Source organism: Callospermophilus lateralis, chromosome 1 (assembly GCF_048772815.1).
Source record: "Callospermophilus lateralis isolate mCalLat2 chromosome 1, mCalLat2.hap1, whole genome shotgun sequence".
Taxonomy (NCBI): Eukaryota; Metazoa; Chordata; class Mammalia; order Rodentia; family Sciuridae; genus Callospermophilus; species Callospermophilus lateralis.
This window is the reverse complement of record NC_135305.1, coordinates 218,843,607-218,863,247: the sequence shown is the minus strand read 5'-3', so window position 1 is coordinate 218,863,247 and position 19,641 is coordinate 218,843,607. Positions and strand designations below refer to the sequence as shown.

Sequence of the window (19,641 nt, the reverse complement as noted above, 5' to 3'; positions counted from 1 at the left end):
TTAATGATGATTTACACTAATGATCACTTAATGGGAAGAAAGCAGATCCTGAAACCACAACTAGACAATATGATTATGAAACATGAAAGATTAATCCACACATCTGTGTTGAACACAGAACTGGTTACAGGTTATTGCCATAGAGCAGGAAGGCACAGCATTCAGCATGAGCAAAGCTGTGAAATGTAGATGAGACAAGGAAGTGGAGAAGAGAAGTATGGACAGCCTGGATTCCCAGGAAGGTAGTCAGCCACTGCCCTTCTGTATTGTTGGTCTTTAAGGATTTACACAGCCCTAGGACCCAAATAATGAGGTTCTGTCTAATGAGGATCTTAGGGTATTGCGTCCCCAGGGACACAGAAGCTACAAACCCTCTGTGACCACCTCACTTAATAATATTTTGTAGTCAGAAAGAAACACCAGATGATCCTGAAGAGACTATGTCTTTGACACAGAATTCAGTACCCATGCAGTCCTTCTGGCTTTCCTGTGACAGATCCGTGTCCCTCCAACATCCAGAAGAAATGACGAGCAGCCCTCCACAATGATGCAAGCCAGGTGATGCAGTCTCCTAGGCAATGCTTTGTAAACCTGGTGATTTTTTTTTAACTGTAGCTTCATCCTGGAGAACTTGGGAGGGAAATTCATGCAGGAGATGATCATCAATAACACTAGACCCCTGCCTGAACAGTCATCACTGTGACAGGTTTTTTGGGACCTTTTGTAAACTCCTCAGTTCTCATTCTGCTAGTCTTCTGCTCTGTCTATATAATGGAACTGCTTTCCTCTTGAGCTCAAATAATCCCATTTCTAAATAAGATGACTGTATTAAGATGCTCTGGCACTTCCTGGCACCCTTGTGCAGGGCAGGGTAGGTGTTGGTCACCTCCACTTTACCTTCTCATCACCTCCACATGAATCTTGGTGCAAAGAGCTTTGGTGCTATCTCTCTGTTTCCAAGAGGTGAGGACTCTATGGAAGGACTAAAGACCTAGGCAGATGCAGTAGGTCACCTCCCTTGTGTATTATAAAACTACAGAATATTTAGTGTAATGACAACAGCAGAGATATTGTAATATTTTAAAATTCTGTCATTTGCCTATTTCCAGAGTTAACAAATGCTGATTTTCTGCCAAACCTCTTCAAAACTAACTTGGCATAGTAAATGTGTACAGGAAATAAGTTCAAGGTGAGAAAGTACTGAAGGAGAAATAAACACAAAGAGTTCAATATTCACAAGGGTTCAACATACAGAAGCGTTTCATACAGCAGTGGTTCTCAGATTTTAGCATCTCTGAGAGATCCTGTTGAATCATATTATTCATCTTTATCCCAGAAGTTCAGAAATCTGAAGTGGGGTCTGATTATCACTATTGCTAAGATCTTACAAGGATGCCTGTGTCCAGAGCAGCAACCGCGTCACCTGGGAACATATTAGAAATGCTGATGTTATAAATGCTCATTATATTGTGGCGTTACCCACCTTTTATACTAGATTCATCAACAGCATGGAATCCAGAAACCACACAGCTGTTCCAGAATTCCTTCTCCTGGGACTGACAGAGGACCCAGCCCTGCAGCCCCTCATCTTCAGCATGTTTCTGTGCATATATCTCGTCACTGTGCTGGGGAACCTGCTCATCATCCTGGCCATCTCCTCTGACTCCCAGTTCCACACCCCCATGTACTTCTTCCTCTCCAACCTGTCCCTCACGGACATGTGTTTCAGCACCAGCACGATCCCCAAGATGCTGGTGAACATCCAGAGGCAGAGCAAGGCCATCAGTTACACAGGCTGCCTCAGCCAGATTGGCTTTGTCCTGATTTTTGCTGGATTAGAAAACAGTCTCCTTGCTGTAATGGCTTATGACCGCTATGTGGCTATCTGCCATCCACTCAGGTATATGGTCATCATGAAGCCCCACTTCTGTCTCCTGCTGATTGTGTTGTCCTTGTCCATCAGCATTGTGGACGGCCTGCTGCACAGTCTGATGGTGCTGAGGCTGTCCTTCTGCACAGACCTGGAGATCCCCCAGTTTTTTTGCGAACTTGCTCAGGTGTTAAAGGTGGCCTGTTCCGACACCTTCATCAATAATGTCCTGATATATCTTGCAGCTTGCATATTTGGTGGTGTTCCTCTCTCTGGAGTCATTTTCTCTTATACTCATATTGTAATCTCTGTCTTAAAACTTCCATCATCAGAAGGAAAGTATAAAGCCTTTTCTACCTGTGGGTCTCATCTGTCTGTTGTCTCCGTGTTCTATGGAACATTGTTGGGTGTGTACATTAGCTCTTTAGTTACTGACTCCGCCAGGAAAACTGCAGTGGCTTCTGTGATGTACACTGTGGTCCCTCCCATGCTGAACCCCTTTATCTACAGCCTGAGGAACAGGGACATGAAGGAGGCCTTGAGGAAACTCATTGTTAGAACAGCTTCCCTTCATTGATATGTCATTGGCTTTCAATTATGCTCTCTAAAATAAATCAACGTGATGGGATCCATGGTGAGTGAGAGAATCTGATCTTTAATTCACCACATTTTTCTAAAATGTGTTTTAAAAGTTGATTTTTCTTTCTTCATCTCTGTAAAATTTGACAAGTGATTTCAATTGTCTAAACATAAACTTTCTACTCTGGTGCCACAGAATCTGAGACTGAAGCAGAGATTCTGTCTTAGCAATTATTCCCTTGAAATCTGTCCGAAGAAGGTAAATTAGAGAAGATGAATAACAAAAAGAAAACATTCAGACAACACTCTCTCATATAGAGATAACGACTTCTACCTGATCTTGTTGTTAGAACCACTGGAATTGTATTCTAGACTAACACTGAGAGGCAAAAGAGTGGCACTCATGCCCCGTAAAGTAAATACTGATCCCTGTTACTGAAAAGCCACATCCTTCCCATGCCACAGTGCCATGCACCACACTCAGTTTCAATATCCACAAAATTGGCATGATTAGATGATAACAGTATTCTGACATCATTGGGACATTTTAGAAAATCATCAGTGAATGTGTCCTCAGTCCTAGTAAGAAAAAGAAACTCTAGTATTAATACACTCAAACTAGAAGAGCCACCTTTTATTTCAATGGCTTCAGAGGTCTGGGCTGTGCTGGAAGAGAGAATTCTCTTTACTGTCTCCATGTGTTGCCAAAAGCTCGGTCCTTGTCCCCAATGCCAATCCATTAACAAGGACACACTTTTGAGAACAAGGAAAAAGAAGGTTTATTGCTTTGGTAACAAAGGAGAAACACGGGAGACTCCTGCCCCAAAGGCTACGATTCTGCTCATCAGCAGTAACAGGGAACTTTTATAGAGCTGATTCAGAGAAAATGAGATTAGGAAGGAGAGATCAGGAAGGAGAAGATCAGGGAAAAGACTGAGGAGGAGAAATTTAGGGAAAAGAAGTTTGGGAAAAAGAAAAAAAAAACATGTCAGTTTCAAAGCCACAAAGTGAACCCCTGTTACAATTCCCTGCTGTCAATTTCTACATTCCATTTCTATGGAAAGTGGGCGACGACATCTACAAGCTACTTCCTGCTGAAAGGGGGTAAAATTGGGGGAAGTAACCAAAAGTTCTTGTTCTTAGGTGGGTTTTGGACAGTTAAGGGCATTCAGCATCATAGAAGTCCAGAGGTCCACAGTGGCAGATGGCAGGTGACGGGACAAGGCATACACATAGGACAGGGATCATGCTAAGACAACAATAAAGACAGCAAAGCATTACTTTTTTGTATGAACAATTAGAACAAAAACAATTAGCATTTCAGCCAGTCTCTGAAAACCATGGGGACAGTAACTCATAATCTTATCAGTGAAAAAAGATCATCAATGTAAGAGATTAGGAAAATTGGTAGATGTACAAAATCAAACTCAAATTAACTCAGGACAAATTTGCAACTCTTGTGGTCATTATTTTTTAGGCACTCTCACCCAAGAACCCTTTCTTTATAGCCTCCAGCTTTCTCACTTTGGTAGGGCTGATATAAGTAAACATATTGAGTTACATAAAACAAACAAATTTTAAAAAACCCAATATTTTTCCTGTTGAATGTTCATGTAGGACTGTGCTTTTAGGCTACACTCTCCTCCCAGGTGTCTAAGAGCAGGTTGGTCAAAACCGACCTTGTTCCTATCTATTCTTAAAAGTCAGCTGAGATTCCTAAGAGGTCACACTTGGGGACCTGTGTGAAGCTTCCTGGATCCTTTAGCTTTCCTCTACCAGTGGTGCCATGTCCATCTTCAGTGACCCTTCTCTTCATAGAATGTGCACAGGTTGGCTTCCTGTCTTCTGGGGTCCTCTCGATCTCCCTGATCCACTGACTGGGGGACTCACTAGAGTTGTAGGGCCCTGAGAGGGGTCCCATTGTCCTCCGGGTTCCAGCTGACCTTAGAGGGCAAGGGCAAAAATATTGGCTGCTTTTTCCTTGACCCTTTTACTTCCTTGACTTTGGTCTCCAGGTTTTTAGTTTTAAACACCCAGCAAACCAGTTTCACAGTCTTAAAGAGGAAGTAACAAGTTTTAACACCAATATCTATAGCTTTACAGATTCCACTTTAATTTAACTGAGGTTAGTATTAGTACTGGAAGTCAGCATTACATGATATCTAATGGCTTGTTTTCTCAAATTAACCCAGGTTTTTAGAATTTTAACAGTAGTTTTGAAAAACACTAACAGACAACAGTTACAATGTTCACAAGGATAATACAAAATAAAATTAACAGAGCAAAACCATTCAATTTCTGCAATAGCTATGAACCAAGAAAAATGACTTTTATAATCTCGAAACTTTACTTAGTTATATATTATATTTCCTGTTTGAGATTACAGTAATCTTTACAATAAAATCAATCTTTTAAATACAACTTCAAATGAACTGAAGTCTAGCCTGTTTTGGAGCCATTCTAACATGAAATAAAGTGGGAGGCAGAGCCTTATCTCAGGTAAGGCTTTTCACAAATAACACAAGATAACATCACACATGAAACTTGAATCAAAGGCTAAAAGAGGTTTTAACTTTCTTTTTTTGTGGAAAAAGTGACAGAATGCTTCTAGGCTTTATAATATCACCTTTAAACAGATCAGACTTTTCTTAATACTTGCAAAAATACATTTAAATTCCAATTTCAGTGTGAAGAGTAACAAAATTGTATATATAACTTATTGACAACAGGTTACTTTATCCAGCTCTAAAACATCAAATACACAAATAAATACCAGCCAAATTTGTTATTTCCAGACTTTTGCTACACCTAACTTTGGTTTAGAGAACCCCAACTTGGCAAAGTTTTCTCTGAGCTTTACATTTAACTAAGCTTAACTTTTAAAGCACAATTTAGAATCCAGAGTGTACAGTAATCACAGGTCTGTTTGGGTTAACAGAAATGAAAGCATAGCCTTAAACCTCTTAGAATTAAAGTATAATTTGGAATTCAGAGTGTACTTACAACAATGATCACAGGTCTGCATGGATTAGCAAAATCAAATAGGTAGCCTTAAATCTCTTATAACTTTTAGCAAACAGTGTTAATTATCAGAAATTGACTTAACCACAACAAACAGATATAAGAAAGGTCTTCAAATGACAGTGTGGCCTTTCTATGTCAAATACAGAAAAAGAGAGCACTTATTGGTTATCTTACCGTAAACTTACATAAACTTTCATTTTATAAACGTTTACATAACACTTAGCCAAAGCTTAGACAAATATAGTTCTCAGATGCATACATATACCTAGTTGCATATATTTAGGGTGTCAACTATACTGTTATGACCTAAATAATAGTTGTTTAACCAGCTACAAAGTAATCATTTAAGACTTTAAATCAGGTACAAACTCTAATTCCTTTAAGACTTAGTTTCCCCTAGTAATAAAACCTAAAAAATACAAAAAAATTATCTCAATAAATAAGAGCATATCAACATTTCAGACTTTGCTTCATATCAGTCCATTAATGTTCAAATAACCTTAACTGTCTGTGCTAATTATAGCTAATTTAATCACAAACACAAACTTTTGAGATTTTCCTTCTTCAAACCTTCTGTAACTTAAACTTTCAAAACTTCTTTGTATTCTTAGTTTTTCCCACTTCCATTTTGGACTTTAGCCCAAGGATATTACCAGACAAAATAATTTCTCATCCAGAAATATTTCTTTAATCTTCTAATTTCCATACTAAAATATATTTCCATGTCTATAACTTTTTTTAATCTTTTCTAGTTTCAGACCCTTTTTTAAATTCACATTTGGAAACAGACCTTATGAATTTTATCTGTGCATTATTTACACAACATATTTTATCCCAGTTTTGGACAAGCCAGCATGTACAAAAACTGTGCCTTAATCCCAGGTTATATTTAAGGGGTTGGAGCACAGGATAATTTTTGAGCCTGACCTGTCTTTATTATCCTTATCACAGTGCCTTAACTTTAAATGAGTTTCCCCACTGTCACTTGTACCCAGAGGCTCCTTCAGGACCTTTTTCTTATACTAAGAATAATGCTGTGTCCTGGAGGAGGCCCTTTCCACCCTTCACTTTAATCTTCCTGGAACATCTCTTTGCAGAGGCTGCCTATTAAAAAACACAGGTGGGCCTCAATTTCTGTCTTTTTCTTTTCTGGGTGCAGTTATTAATTCTGCAGGCATTCAGTTTGATGGGATACTATTATAGCAAGAATTGCTTTGTCCCAGTGATGAATATCCCATGGCCAAATAGGGTCTCTTGTCGGATCTTGGAAGGGGAGACTATTCTTATCCCCATGTCATGAACTGACAGTGCTGGAACCTAGTACCATAGTCTTTGTGGCCATCAGCCTCCACCTTCCAAGGGCAAAAGCGGCTGGAAGGCAGGGCAGAGGCCAGGTTCTTTTTAATCATTTTTTTTTATAGCCCAGACAGCTTTTCTGAGACCCCCCTCCCCTCCCCAGTTTAGGGCTGGTGTCCTTGATCCACAGTGAGATGATCTGCAGCTTCCTGGGGCCAGGCTGAGAAACAGCGCGGGAAGTGCCAGCTCTGCATTGAAAGATTGAAATCCCTTTCTTCTCCTGTCCTGCTGTCCTTGCCCACCAGAGGCAGTGCCTTTTGGCACCTTCAACTTAGTTCCTGACAGTTCAGACCACTTATCATGCAACTGCATCAATGCCTGTACAGACAGAATCCCTTTCACATACTCTATCCCTGACGGACCAACTTCAAACCCAAGATTGTATAATAATTCAGAAAAACCATTCAAAGGCCAGATGGTGCTACAGCAAACCATGTTTCTTTTATGCCTAACCCTATAGGTGGCCCATGCAGCCAAGATCTCTCTGCTCAAGAGACTACCAGTAAGATCAATGCAGCATGGCTCATGTCTTAAAGGGCCAGTATCAGACAACAACAACAGCAACAACAACAACAGACAATAGAGGCTCACGAAACCAGGGCTGACAGACAGGAACTTTTAAAACAGATGGACTCGCATGTACAAATTTCTCTCACTTACTTTGACAGACCAACTCCAACTGCAAGATTGTACAATAATCTAGAAAGCTATATAAAAGCCAGATCATTACAGTAAAAAACATTATCTTAGACTTTTCTTCAACTCACTTTACCTCTGACAGATCAATTCCAATTGCAAGATTGTACAAAAAGAAACTTACCACCAGAGAGAAGCCCCCAAAACCATTGGTGACAGATAGGAAGCTTTAAATCGACCAGCCGAGAACTTCCCCAGCCAAGAGACCATTCATAGAGTCAATGCGGTACCAGCCAGGTCTCCAAAGCAGATACAAACAAAACAGCCAGCCAGAGGAATTCCCAAGCCCAAGGCCAACAAACAGATGAGAACCCGGGACAGATCAGAAGGAGTACATATCCCTCGGTTCTCAAGTCCCACTTACTGTTGACTCCTACACCATTGGCACCAGAGGTGTCCCTAGAAAGAGGGACCAGATGTTCCCACAAGGAGAAACTGGGTGTATGGAGTCAAGGGTCTCCGCGTGCACACCTGGGGAATTAACAAATGGCCAAGGGTGTTGCGACTTGCCTGAGTTCAGTTTACTTTTTCTCAAAGTAGAGCAACTGATGGGGCAACTTGTGCAGTTCAGGGAGAGAAGGTGGGAGTTCCCTGAAACAAAAGGAGCTTCCGCGGCTGCTGGGAGGGGCCCTCTGGTTCAGTCTGAGGCAACTCACACCATCTCCCAATTTCTCCAGCAGTTGGCCCTCAACAAACTCACCAGCACCATGGATCCTCAGCATGGAAGCAGGTTTCCCTGGAGAGCCAGGCCAGCCCAAGAAAGCTGGGGTCGGGAGTTGCTGCTCTTGAGTCCCATCTCGGTTGCCAAATTTATTGCCCAAAGCTGGGTCCTTGTCCCAGATGCCAATCCATTAACAAGGACAAGGTTCTGAGTAAAAGGGGAAAAAATCATGGCTTTGCTAGCAAAGGAGAAACACAGGGGACTCCTGTCCCATAGGCTGTGATTCTGTCCATCCGCAGGAAAAGGGGGCTTTTATAGAGGGGATTCAGAGAAAATGAGACTAGGGAGGAGAGATCGGGAAGGAGAAGATCAGGGAAAAAAGAGGATGGGGAGGAAAAGTTGAGGGAAAAGAATATCAGAGGAGATCAGGGGGAAAGAAGGTCAGGGAGAAGAAGTTTAGGGAAAAGAAAAAAGAACATGTAAGTTTTAAAGCCACAAGGGATATAGTCAAGGCATCAAGCGCACCCTGTTACCTGGTGCACTAGAATTAGGTTTTCCTTGTCTTGAAGAACTGATGGAATATTCACAGATAAAACTCCAATATTGCAAAATCATCTGAAGTCTCTAAGATAATCTAACTATGTAGATTTTACACTGATACTCAGGGGTGGATGATAATGCGACAGCAGAAGGATACAGCTTTCCTCATTCCCCCCCTAATGGATCAGGGAAATTCAGTTCTTGGGCTTACAGGAGGTCCCCCTGTGAGATGGGCACATGTGCCCTAACACGGGATCAGGCTGAAGAGAGTCTCTGAAAGCAAACCTAGCAGAAAGAGGGCCGGACCGCAACAGATCAGAAAGGCTTTCTTCATTATGCAGTGCAGGGGCACATTTCCAGGAAAGAAAATGGCATCTGGTTACAAGAGGGGCCTGATTTTTGTAGGGTTTAGTGAGAGTCCATCATAGCAAAATGTTTAGTGTGACTTAATCACTAAAGACAATGACAGTAGAATGTGTCAGTTGGGCAGTCAGGAAAACTTGTGGAAGTCATGGGAAATTTGTGAAGTTCAGTGACCGTTGCTTCCCTCCCCTCCCCAGGACCCATTGTCCTCCTTTCTCCCTGGAGCTTGTTGTTCCCCCTTCCTCCCCAGAGGTGAGGAGGTTTTCCAAATCCTTGGGTCTCCTTGTCCAGAGTTTGCCTTTCTCAGAGAGTGCACCAGAGCACAGTTTGCTAACACGAGAAACACGGCTTCAGTTTCTGCTTCTCTGAAGCCCAAGCAAAGAAAATTACTTAAAGAACTTGAATTATGTGTCAAATATCTCAAGTTAAATAAAAATAACACTCAGGTTTCAAGCCAATTTAAAATGCACATGGTCATTATTTTGTCATTAAGAACAATGTAGTGATGGAAGAACCAGGCATTCTGGTGAACCAGGAGACCTGTCACTGTGACTCACCGGATCCGGAAGCCCAAATCCAAGTCAGATAATGCATCCTAGAGGAGGAGCTGTCCTTCCTATGAGCTTCCTCAGGGCCCCCTTCATGTCCCTGTTCCTCAGGCTGTAGATAAAGGGGTTCAGCATCTGAGAGACCACAGTGTACATCACTGAGGCCACTGCAGAATTTCTGGGGGAGTCAGTCACTGCAGAGCTGATGTACACTCCAAAACCTGTCCCGTAGAACAAGAAGACAACCGACAGGTGAGACCCACAGGTGGAAAAGGCTTTATACTTTCCTCCTGATGATGGCATCCTCAAGACAGAGGACACAATTTGAGTGTAAGAGAAAATGATCCCAGAGATGGACGCAACAGCAAGGAGACCAGTGACCAGATAGACCAGGAGGTTATTGACGAGGGTGTCAGAACAGGCCAGCTTGATGACCTGAGCAAGTTCACAGAAGAAGTGGGGGAACTTCAGGGCTGTGCAGAAGGACAGTCTCAGCACCATCAGAGTGTGGAGGAGGGCATTCACAGAGCTGATGAGCAGGGAGAGTAGCATCAGCAGGACACACAGGCAGGGGTTCATGATGACATTGTACCTCAGCGGGTAACAAATGGCCACATAGCGATCGTAGGCCATCACTGTTAGGAGACAATTTTCTAAAACAATAAAAATCAAGACAAAGCAGACCTGGGAGAGGCAGCCTGTGTAGGAGATGTGCTGATTCTGTGCTTGGATGTTCACCAGCATCTTGGGGATGGTGGTGGTGCTTAAACAGATGTCATTAAAGGACAGGTTGGAGAGGAAGAAGTACATGGGGGTGTGGAGGTGGGCGTCAGAGCTGACGGCCAGGATGATGAGCAGGTTCCCAAGCACCGTGACCAGGTACATGGACAGGAACAGGCTGAAGATGAGGGGCTGCAGGGCTGGGTCATCTGACAGTCCCAGGAGAAGGAATTCTGAAACAGCTGTGTGGTTTCTAGTGTCCATGTTGTTGATAAATCTGAAAGAAATATTGGGTAACAAGAAAATGTATGGGCAAAAGCAGAAAAACACTTAAAAAAAACACACCTGGAGACACAATGGTCTTTTTATTTCTAGAATTCAGAAAATGAAATTCTGCTTTTATGCCACCCTATCTCTGGTACTTGGCTAGGGCAGCCCTACCAACTAGTACACTCACGAATTAACTTCTCAACATCTGTACAATATCCAAGTGAATTTCAGAATATGTTAAAACATCATCATTGCTGTACAGAGTTCAAGATGAACTCCACGCAGAATGAGAACCTCTTGCAGACGGTTCACAGGAGACGGGGCGGGGGGGGGGGACCCTGTTCCTCCCTCCCATTTTGCTTATCCCCCGGCAACCGTTTCCAAGGATGAAATTCTAGTGACATACTTGCTTTCAATTCCAGAGCATTTCCTAAGCCACTCTGTATTACCTGGTTGGCTTCAAGAGAAATGGTTTCAGCATCTCGGAGCATTCACAGAGCTGATGAGCAGGGAGAGTAGAATCAGCAGGACAGACAGGCAGGGGTTCATGATGACATTGTACCAGATATTAACTATAGAAGGTTTGTCCTCAGGAAACGCAGAGAAACTAAAGGAGTCAACAGGGTCCTGTTCATGAGGAGTCGTCTCTGGGAAGAGGCCCCGTCACCGTGTCCTGATGAAGCAGGTCTGTTGAGTGAGGTGGTCATGAGCTGATTTCTATGCTCTCTGTTTCCCTGGGGCTCAAGATCCAAAGCTCCTCGTTAGACCAGTAATTTTACAATCATTCAGATCCCAGGAGTGCATATGTTTAAAGACCGAGAGGATAGAAAATAGAAATTTGGAATGGCTGATTTTCTGACCCCAGAGGTCACATGGACACAATTCAATTCTCCACAATTTTTTTTTTTCTGATTGTCTCCGTTTTATGGATCTAACCTTCAAAACTCAATGTCTTGCAGTATAGTTACTAATACCAGGAACACTGATTCCTGTTGTAGATGTAACCATATGCTTTATATTTGTGGACATAAAGAATGGAATTATATTAGCTAAGATATCATGAAAATACAAACATCCAGGAAGTGTCTTTACCAATGTCACACTGATGTTGAATGAACCTTAATTTTTATTTTTTATGATTGCACAGATTATCATACTGTATCCCAGTATATTGACCCTAATGATTGTATTGATTCTAATCAATGTTGATTGACAAAAATATGGATACAAAAAATAAATTCATGATTATAATTCCATAAATACTTAAGTCCATAAATATTTTTTAATCTTGTTGCAACGTTTTGGAAAATTTTTGAGTTGAAGTAGAAAATTTTAATTAAAGTGTTAATTACAAAATCATCAAAAAGTAGCACAGTGCTGATGTGTCCGTATACTCAGAACATTTCTGCTCACTTTGAAACTTCTTATAATTAAGGACTTCAGTATTTCCTGAGTTTATCATCACATTTGATAAACACAGCATCCAGTCATGTTAAAAATGTTTAAAATAATGTTAAAAATCTTCCCCCCCCCAGGAAGTACTTACCTCAACTAATCAAACAAACAAAAGCTTAGAGAGTCTACAGAATGGGAAAAGATATTTCCCACCTGATCCTCAGATGAGGCAATAACATCCAGAATAAATTTAAAAACTCAAAAATCATAAATGGGAAAAAATCAAATAACCCACTTAAAAATGGGAAAAAGAAGTAAACAAAAGAAGAAATACAGATGGCCAAGAAGTATATGAAAAAGTATTCAATATCTTTAGCAATTAGAGAAATGCAAATCAAAACTACATTGAAATCCAGGCAGAATGGCAATTCTCAAGAATACAAATAATTATGAAGTATCATTGTTGGTAGGACTGCAAGTTAATTCAATCACTCTTAAAAGCATTATGGAGATTCCTCATAAAACTAGACCCAGCTATCCCACTCCTTAGTATATACCCAAAAGATCTAAAATCAGCATGCCATAGAGACACAGCTGCATCAGTGTTCATCTGTACCCCGATATGCACCTACACCCACACCTGCTGCTTTGATGAGACAGACTTCATAATCACTACCTGCAGATTCAGTCAAAACTTTAGGCTGAGGGATTGTGCTTATTTTCTGTCAAGAGATAAGAAAAATGAGTGAAAAGATAGAATATGAAAGGTGTTGGGGAAAAAAAGGAAAAACAGAAGAACCACAGCATCATGTTAATATATCGGAAACTGAATCCTATGATGATAATAACACAATCTCCCAACTTCAGTGTTCAGGCAGCCTGTGAGCCTTCAGGACTAGGAACATCCCAGGACACTGGGAAATGCATGCCATCACAGGTTAATAGCTGTTAGATTTGAGGAAATTGAAATATTGGCTCAATACAAGAGGCTTGGCAGGGATCTCAGACTTGTCAAATGCCATGTTCTTGTTATGTAAGATTAACATGATAAATGGTTGAGAAAATACGCTTAAATTTGATAATCTCCTTATGTCGCAAACTTGGTTAAGGAAAGCTGTACAATTTGGCCTATAATTCCACGCCAAGATGCAACTCTTATTTGCACCAAGAAATTGAAAGACAATATTCATTCAGCTTTATTCACAATGACCGAAAATAGCAATCCAAGTTTCTTTCCTATGAGAAAGACTACTTATTTATTGGTGATTATTGGATTCCATGTAAAAACAGAGATCACTAAAAATAAAGGAATAGATGCTATGCCCCCAAACATGGACTATCAGAACTACACTGATGATAGGAACAACAGAGACACAGAATGAGTTCATTACCATTAAGCTCCATCAAGGCAGGAAAGAAGTATATCAATGTAATAAATTATACAGACATGTACATGAAGTGATAGTAATGCACTAGATTATTTTGAAATTAAATATTTTGGACAAAATTGTCTAATACAATTGAAATCTGGTCATATTTATTGAATTGCTAATCTTCATCTATTAGAACACAATACATATTACATAATATAGAATATTAGAATATAATACATATTACACACATATATATTTGAGGCCCATCTAAATGTTATCCAATAAATTTCTCCTAATGACCCCTTGGGGCATAAGTGCCACTCACTTTCTTATCACTGAAGGGCATACTCACAGCTGAGGGTTACAGGCATGGAGGCATTATTTGGGGGACGACCATTCCAGTAAAAACAGAGGCATCTTCCTTGTGACTCTAAGGGATTGTCTGTAACAAGGGACCCAGAGAAGGGAACTCTCATTACTGCCTCTGCATCATGTCCACATGTGATGCCTGCTTCTGCTGTAACCATCTGGGGACTCAGAGTACATCAAATCCTTGGAAGAGGCCACCTCATGAAGGGCTCAGAGATACCTTAATCTCTGAATCTACACCAAATTCAATGTAATGAACCATAGTTCTCTTTATTGCCTCAGTATATTAGGGTTAGGGTTTTTTTTCCTTTCAAAACTAACAGTGGCTTTACTGATGATGTCCTAATATCACAACACACCCCAAACAATGACTGATCTAATGATGTGCATTTTGTAAATAATGAAGCTGGGTAGGGTGGATGCTAACATGACCCCATCGGGATACAGTTTCCCAGGGAATGCCTCATTTATTCCTTAACCAAGTGTGGAAGGTCAGTGCACTTCCCTCCCAGGAGATCAACCAGTGGGATGCAGCACATGTGGCCCTAAAAATGGGGAGAGGATTAATCTAGTCTATAGGGATGACATTGGCCTTGATTCAACCTTACCTTGCCCTGTCCACCTTCTACAAATTTCCTTCTTCTGAAACAGAACCAGAAATTTTTTGTTAAAACAGAATAAAACCTGGGGAAATTAGTACTCTGTTTTTGGCTTACAAGACCAAAGTATTCTTTATCCTCCTAGGGCTCTTCATTGAAAGAGATGGTTTTCAAGTAAGCTAATTGTAGGTATGATCAAGAAAAGAGTAGAGAACAAGAGGATCGATGGTATTCTGCCAATAATAATTAAAGGGTGTTCAAGTGGTTCACCACCAATTCATTTGAATGTAAGTAAGTCAGCTAGTCATACTCAGAAAAGACATTGTTTGAGGGGTTTAAATATTATGTTTCACTGGTTGGATAGTTGGAGCAGGGGAGACAGTGCTAGAATAAAAACTGAGAACACTAGTGCATGAACCCCACCTAATTTGTTAGGAATGAATTATAGAAATAAGAATTTAAAATATCATTCTGGTTTGATCTGAGGTGGGATATTTAGAAGGTTGGCAGGGATGTAGTTGCCTGAGTCTCCTAGTAAGTCATGGGAGAAGTGTACTATAGTTATTAAGAATATAATAAAAAATAATAATAACCCTAATAATCTAATGGTGTAGTAAGAGTGAAATGACATTTTAGCTGAGTCTGTTGTAACGTCTTGATGGAGTGTCAGACTCTGCTCTGTGTAGAAATAGCAGGTGAACTATTACAACAGCTGGAAGGATAAATGGGGAGATGAAATGATGTGCAAAAATCAGAGTCACTTTGTCAACTGAAAATCCACCTCAGATTCATTCTACTAGATCAGTACTGACACAAGGGATGGCTGAGAGGAGATTAGTGATTACCTTAACCCTCAGAAGGATATTTGTCCTTGTGGCAAGACACAGCCTAGGAATGTCGTTACTATGACTGCAAAGAGGAGTAGAATTCTAAAATTTCATGTTTCAATAGAGGTACAGGATCCACTATAAGGACCTCTGCCTACATGAAGGAATAAGCAGAATAGAGAAGAATAGAGAGGCACCATTCACATGCATATAAGGCATTAGTCATGGGTAGCAGTGAACCTCTCCCACAGACGTGTACAACAGAAAAAAAATGCTGTTATGGTGCGTGATGTATAGTGTATAGGTAGGAAAGGTCCAGTAAGAATTTAGATGATTAGGGATATGCCCTAAAGGGATCCAAAGTTTCCCCATGCTGAGATATTGGATAGGATTAGAAGGTCAATGAGTGAGCATTTAATTATTTTAATTAAAAGGTTGGTTTTGCTGATTTGGGTCATTATGGTTTCTGTAATACAATAACGATGATGATTTCCATGTTATTAGTTATGGTTAAATTCCATATACAAATAATATCATATGCTGCATTTTTATTAAGTATAATTGTTGTTATAATTTTATTAAGTATATATAAATGCTAGGTGACACTGATTAACACCAGTGACAACAATTATTAATCTGAGAGGCATGGAAGTGGAGGATGTAATCTTTTATTTTTAATGGCTTTCTGTGTCAGGGCACAGGGTAGCAAGGTCTTATAGAATTTTCTTCAAAAGTGTCACATTTATGGTGGACTAGGTTTAATTGTTAGTGGATGAATTGAATGTGGAATCATATAATAGTTTGGTGGATTTTTCTTGGGGTTAATAGTTTTTTTAAAAAAATATTTATTTAGGGGGCTGCCGTAATGTTTGGGTGTAATACAGCTATGGCTATAGAAGAATATCCTGAGACTTGAGGTTCTCTTATGATTTGAAGTGCTTCAATGCTGGGACTTTTAGTGGAATTATCAATGGTTCTCTTATGGATGTATATGATGTATATTCAGTTTAAGAATTTAGAACATTGGGTTATGTTTAATAGAGATGAGTTTGGTTTAATTTATGAAGTCTGCAGTTAAGATGGCTTTATTTAGTTATGGAAGTTGATTGATGATTATAGCCAATCAACCCTTGCTTGGTAGCATTTTTCTTATAGTTGAAAACACTTGTGGGAATTAAAGAATAATTCCTAGGAGTAAAATGATGGATGGGAGGAATGCTCAAAAATATACTTTGATTGGTCTTTTATATTTAGAGGTGATATTTGAAACTGTAATTTGAATGTGGGCAATAGATCTCAAGGGTGTTTTTCCTAATCAGATTAGATGTAATAGAGTTGATGCTGATTTTGGACTATAAGTAAATTTAGGTTGGGTGATACTCAGTGTATAGGAATTGAAAACTATCTTAATATGGTTGTAATTTAGGGAATTTTGAATAATATTTGTTAATAGATTCACTTGTACTGTGATGGTAAAGCCTACCATGGTAGTCAAGGGGGCTGAAATTTTTAGGGGCAGTGGTGTGGTTATAAATGGGGTATTTATAGGGGAGATATTTATAGAAAGGAGAAATTCTGGAAAATGCTGCCAGTTGTAAGGTGTTTAATTGAATTAAATAATAAAAGGTTTGTTTTCATTAATGCAGATTAGCATTGAGATTCGTGGCTATCCTAGTAGAGTTAAGGAAATTAAGGTACGTACTGTAGACAGCAGTGAGGGACTTGGCAATGCGTGTGATGAAGAGGGCTCAGAGGTGGGTACACAACGTGTGTGCTGACTCCACAATTAGGTCTTCAGAGTAGAAACCTGTTAGAAGGACATTCCTGAGAGGGCCAGGCTTCTGCTGATAAGTGAGGATGAGTACATGGTAAGGCTTAAAATAGACCTCCTACTTTTGAATGTCCTCTTTTTCTTTCAGGTTATGGATGATTTGTCCAGAGCATATGAATAGAATAGCTTTAAAAAATACATGAGTATAGACATGTAAATGCTAGGTGACACTGATTAACACCAGGGACAACTATTATTAATCTGGGTGATATGGAAGTGGAGGATGCCTTCTTTTATTTTTAATGTCCTTCTGTGTTAGGGCACAGGTTAGCAATAGCTCTTAAGCATACGGTGAGTGTTTGATTGGATGAATTCTGGAAGCAGAGCACTGGAATGGAGCATAGAGATGAAAATCACTATCCTATGTCACAGAGCTAGGCAAATGCCAAGTCGGATCAGAGCCCAGGTTGACATGTATTTAGGCGACCATCACAGCCATTGTGGAAGGTGTGGGGAGGGAGGACCAGGCATTCTAGCTCACCAGTACTCTGTCAGCTGATCTCCTGGTAGAGAACAAAGCTCACAGCAGGTGATAAAGTCACAGAGAAGAGGGTGACCCAGTGAAGAGGCGCCCCAGGGCTCCCTTCATTTCCCTGTTCCTCAAGCTGTAGATGAAGGGGTTCAGCATTTGAGGGACCACCATGTACATCATTGAAGCCACTATGTTCTTAATGGAAGAGTCAGTCACTGCAGAACTCATGTACACTCCAAATCCTGTCCCATAGAATAAGGACACAACCGAGAGGTGAGACCCACAGGTGGAAAAGGCTTTATACCTGCCACCCACCGATGGGATCCTCAAAATAGAGGAGACAATTCGAGCATAAGAGAAAATAATCCCAGAGACAGGAACACCAGCAAATAGGATTGATCCCCAAAACACCAGCAAGTTGTTGATGAGGGTGTCAGAACAGGAGAGTGTGATGACTTGAGTCAGTTCACAGAAGAAGTGGGGGATCTCCAGGGCTGTGCAGAAGGACAGCCGCAGCACCATCAGAGTGTGCAGCAGGGCGTTCACAGTAGTGACCAGCAGGCAGAGTAGAACCAGCAGGACACAGAGGCGGGGATTCATGATGACCATATACCTCAGAGGGTGACAAATGGCCACATAGCGGTCATAGGCCATCACTGCCAGGAGGCAATTTTCTAAGCCACCAAAGATCAAGACAAAGCAGAGCTGGGAGAGGCAGCCTGTATAGGTGATGCTCTGAGTGTGTGTTTGGATGTTCACCAGCGTCTTGGGGATGGTGGTTGTGCTTACACAGATGTCAGTGAGCGACAGGTTGGAGAGGAAGAAGTACATGGGGGTGTGGAGGTGGGCGTCAGAGCTGACCACCAGGATGATGAGCAGGTTTCCCAGGATGGTGACCAGGTACATGGACAGGAACAGGCTGAAGATGAGGGGCTGCAGGGCTGGGTCATCTGTCAGTCCCAGGAGAAGGAATTCTGAAACAGCTGTGTGGTTTGTGGGTTCCATGTCACTGGTGAATCATATCAAAAAGGTTGGGTGAAAAAATGAATTAGGTGGTTTCTAGGGAAGCTACAGCCTGCATCACCTGAGTGTGCACATGTAACTCCTTGGTAACACTCTGGGCTTACCTTTTATGGGGTCTGGAAATGAGTGCTGAGAGACTGTGGCAAATGAGGACAGTACTGAATGTCTAACAAACATTCTAGGTGAATTTTAAATCCCTAAACTTTGAGAATCAGTACTTTTAAAAAAAAAGAAAGAAAGAAAAAGCATTTCTGTTGTGAGCAACATGGATATGTAACATTGTCTAGAAACTCTCCCCAGTGCTCTCCTCAGCTCCTCTACCGTCCTTTCCCTGTACTGAGCACCGACACTTCTCCATGCTTTGTACCAGGTACTGAGGTAGCAAAAAATAAGACACAGATTTCCTTTGAAAATATTTCCCTCCTTCAACAAAAACAAAGGTGAGGATAAATGTATCAAGCCCATTTCCAGTACAAGGCTCTCTGCCTTTACCATGACTCAGGATCCCCTGAAGGGCTTATCTAAGTACAAATGCATCAGTTCCTGCTCCCAGGCCCCTGCACCCCAGAGAACAAGCCACAGACACCAGGAAGCAAGTCAGTGTGGCAACCACTTGGTCAGAGCTCAGGTCCTCTGACTCCTGAGTGGACTCTCTTGACCAATCTCTGCTAACATCTATGGACATACAGAATTGGCACCACCAAATGACCATGCCATAGTTTGCTTTTATAATTTTGATACTTTGTTTCTGAATATAACCCCAAATTTCCCCTGGATTTTTAGTTCTCCCCACTCCCATGAGTAAGTTAATTGTAGCAGGTAGAGTGATTTCAGAAGTGGACATGAAAATATTCGATGAGATTGCTCATAAATTGAAAGCTCATAAGGCTCCTGGAAACTCCAGCGATAGGCTTTAGTAACTCTTCTAAGAGAATTGAGTAACCATGACAGTGACGTTCTTTGTCTTATCTGAAGAGAATTAATTTCTTCCCTCAGTGGAGTTGGTACCATTCCATTAAATTCAATAAACCAGCAAATGACACAATAACTAAATGAGAGAGAAAATGAGGTGCAGAGTCTCCTGGAAATAGACAGAGCTTGTTGGACTTTGGTAGATAGAATTAC

The 19,641-nt window shown here is 40.9% G+C and overlaps 3 protein-coding genes across 3 annotated transcripts; 1 reads left to right on the top strand and 2 right to left on the bottom strand.

Moving 5' to 3' along the window:
• Nucleotides 1-1,505: 1,505 nt before the first annotated feature.
• Nucleotides 1,506-2,447, top strand: LOC143401341 (olfactory receptor 7G2-like). Its single transcript, XM_076858672.2, has one exon. The coding sequence runs from the start codon at nucleotides 1,509-1,511 to the stop codon at nucleotides 2,445-2,447; it is 939 nt and encodes a 312-aa protein (XP_076714787.2). The 5' UTR covers nucleotides 1,506-1,508.
• A 7,223-nt stretch (nucleotides 2,448-9,670) lies between these two features.
• LOC143401333 (olfactory receptor 7G2-like) lies at nucleotides 9,671-10,624 on the bottom strand. Its single transcript, XM_076858658.2, has one exon. It carries the CDS (start codon nucleotides 10,619-10,621, stop codon nucleotides 9,671-9,673), a length of 951 nt encoding a protein of 316 aa, XP_076714773.2. The 5' UTR covers nucleotides 10,622-10,624.
• A 6,935-nt stretch (nucleotides 10,625-17,559) lies between these two features.
• Nucleotides 17,560-18,504, bottom strand: LOC143401321 (olfactory receptor 7G2-like). Its single transcript, XM_076858631.2, has one exon. It carries the CDS (start codon nucleotides 18,496-18,498, stop codon nucleotides 17,560-17,562), a length of 939 nt encoding a protein of 312 aa, XP_076714746.2. The 5' UTR covers nucleotides 18,499-18,504.
• Between the last annotated feature and the right edge of the window lie 1,137 nt (nucleotides 18,505-19,641).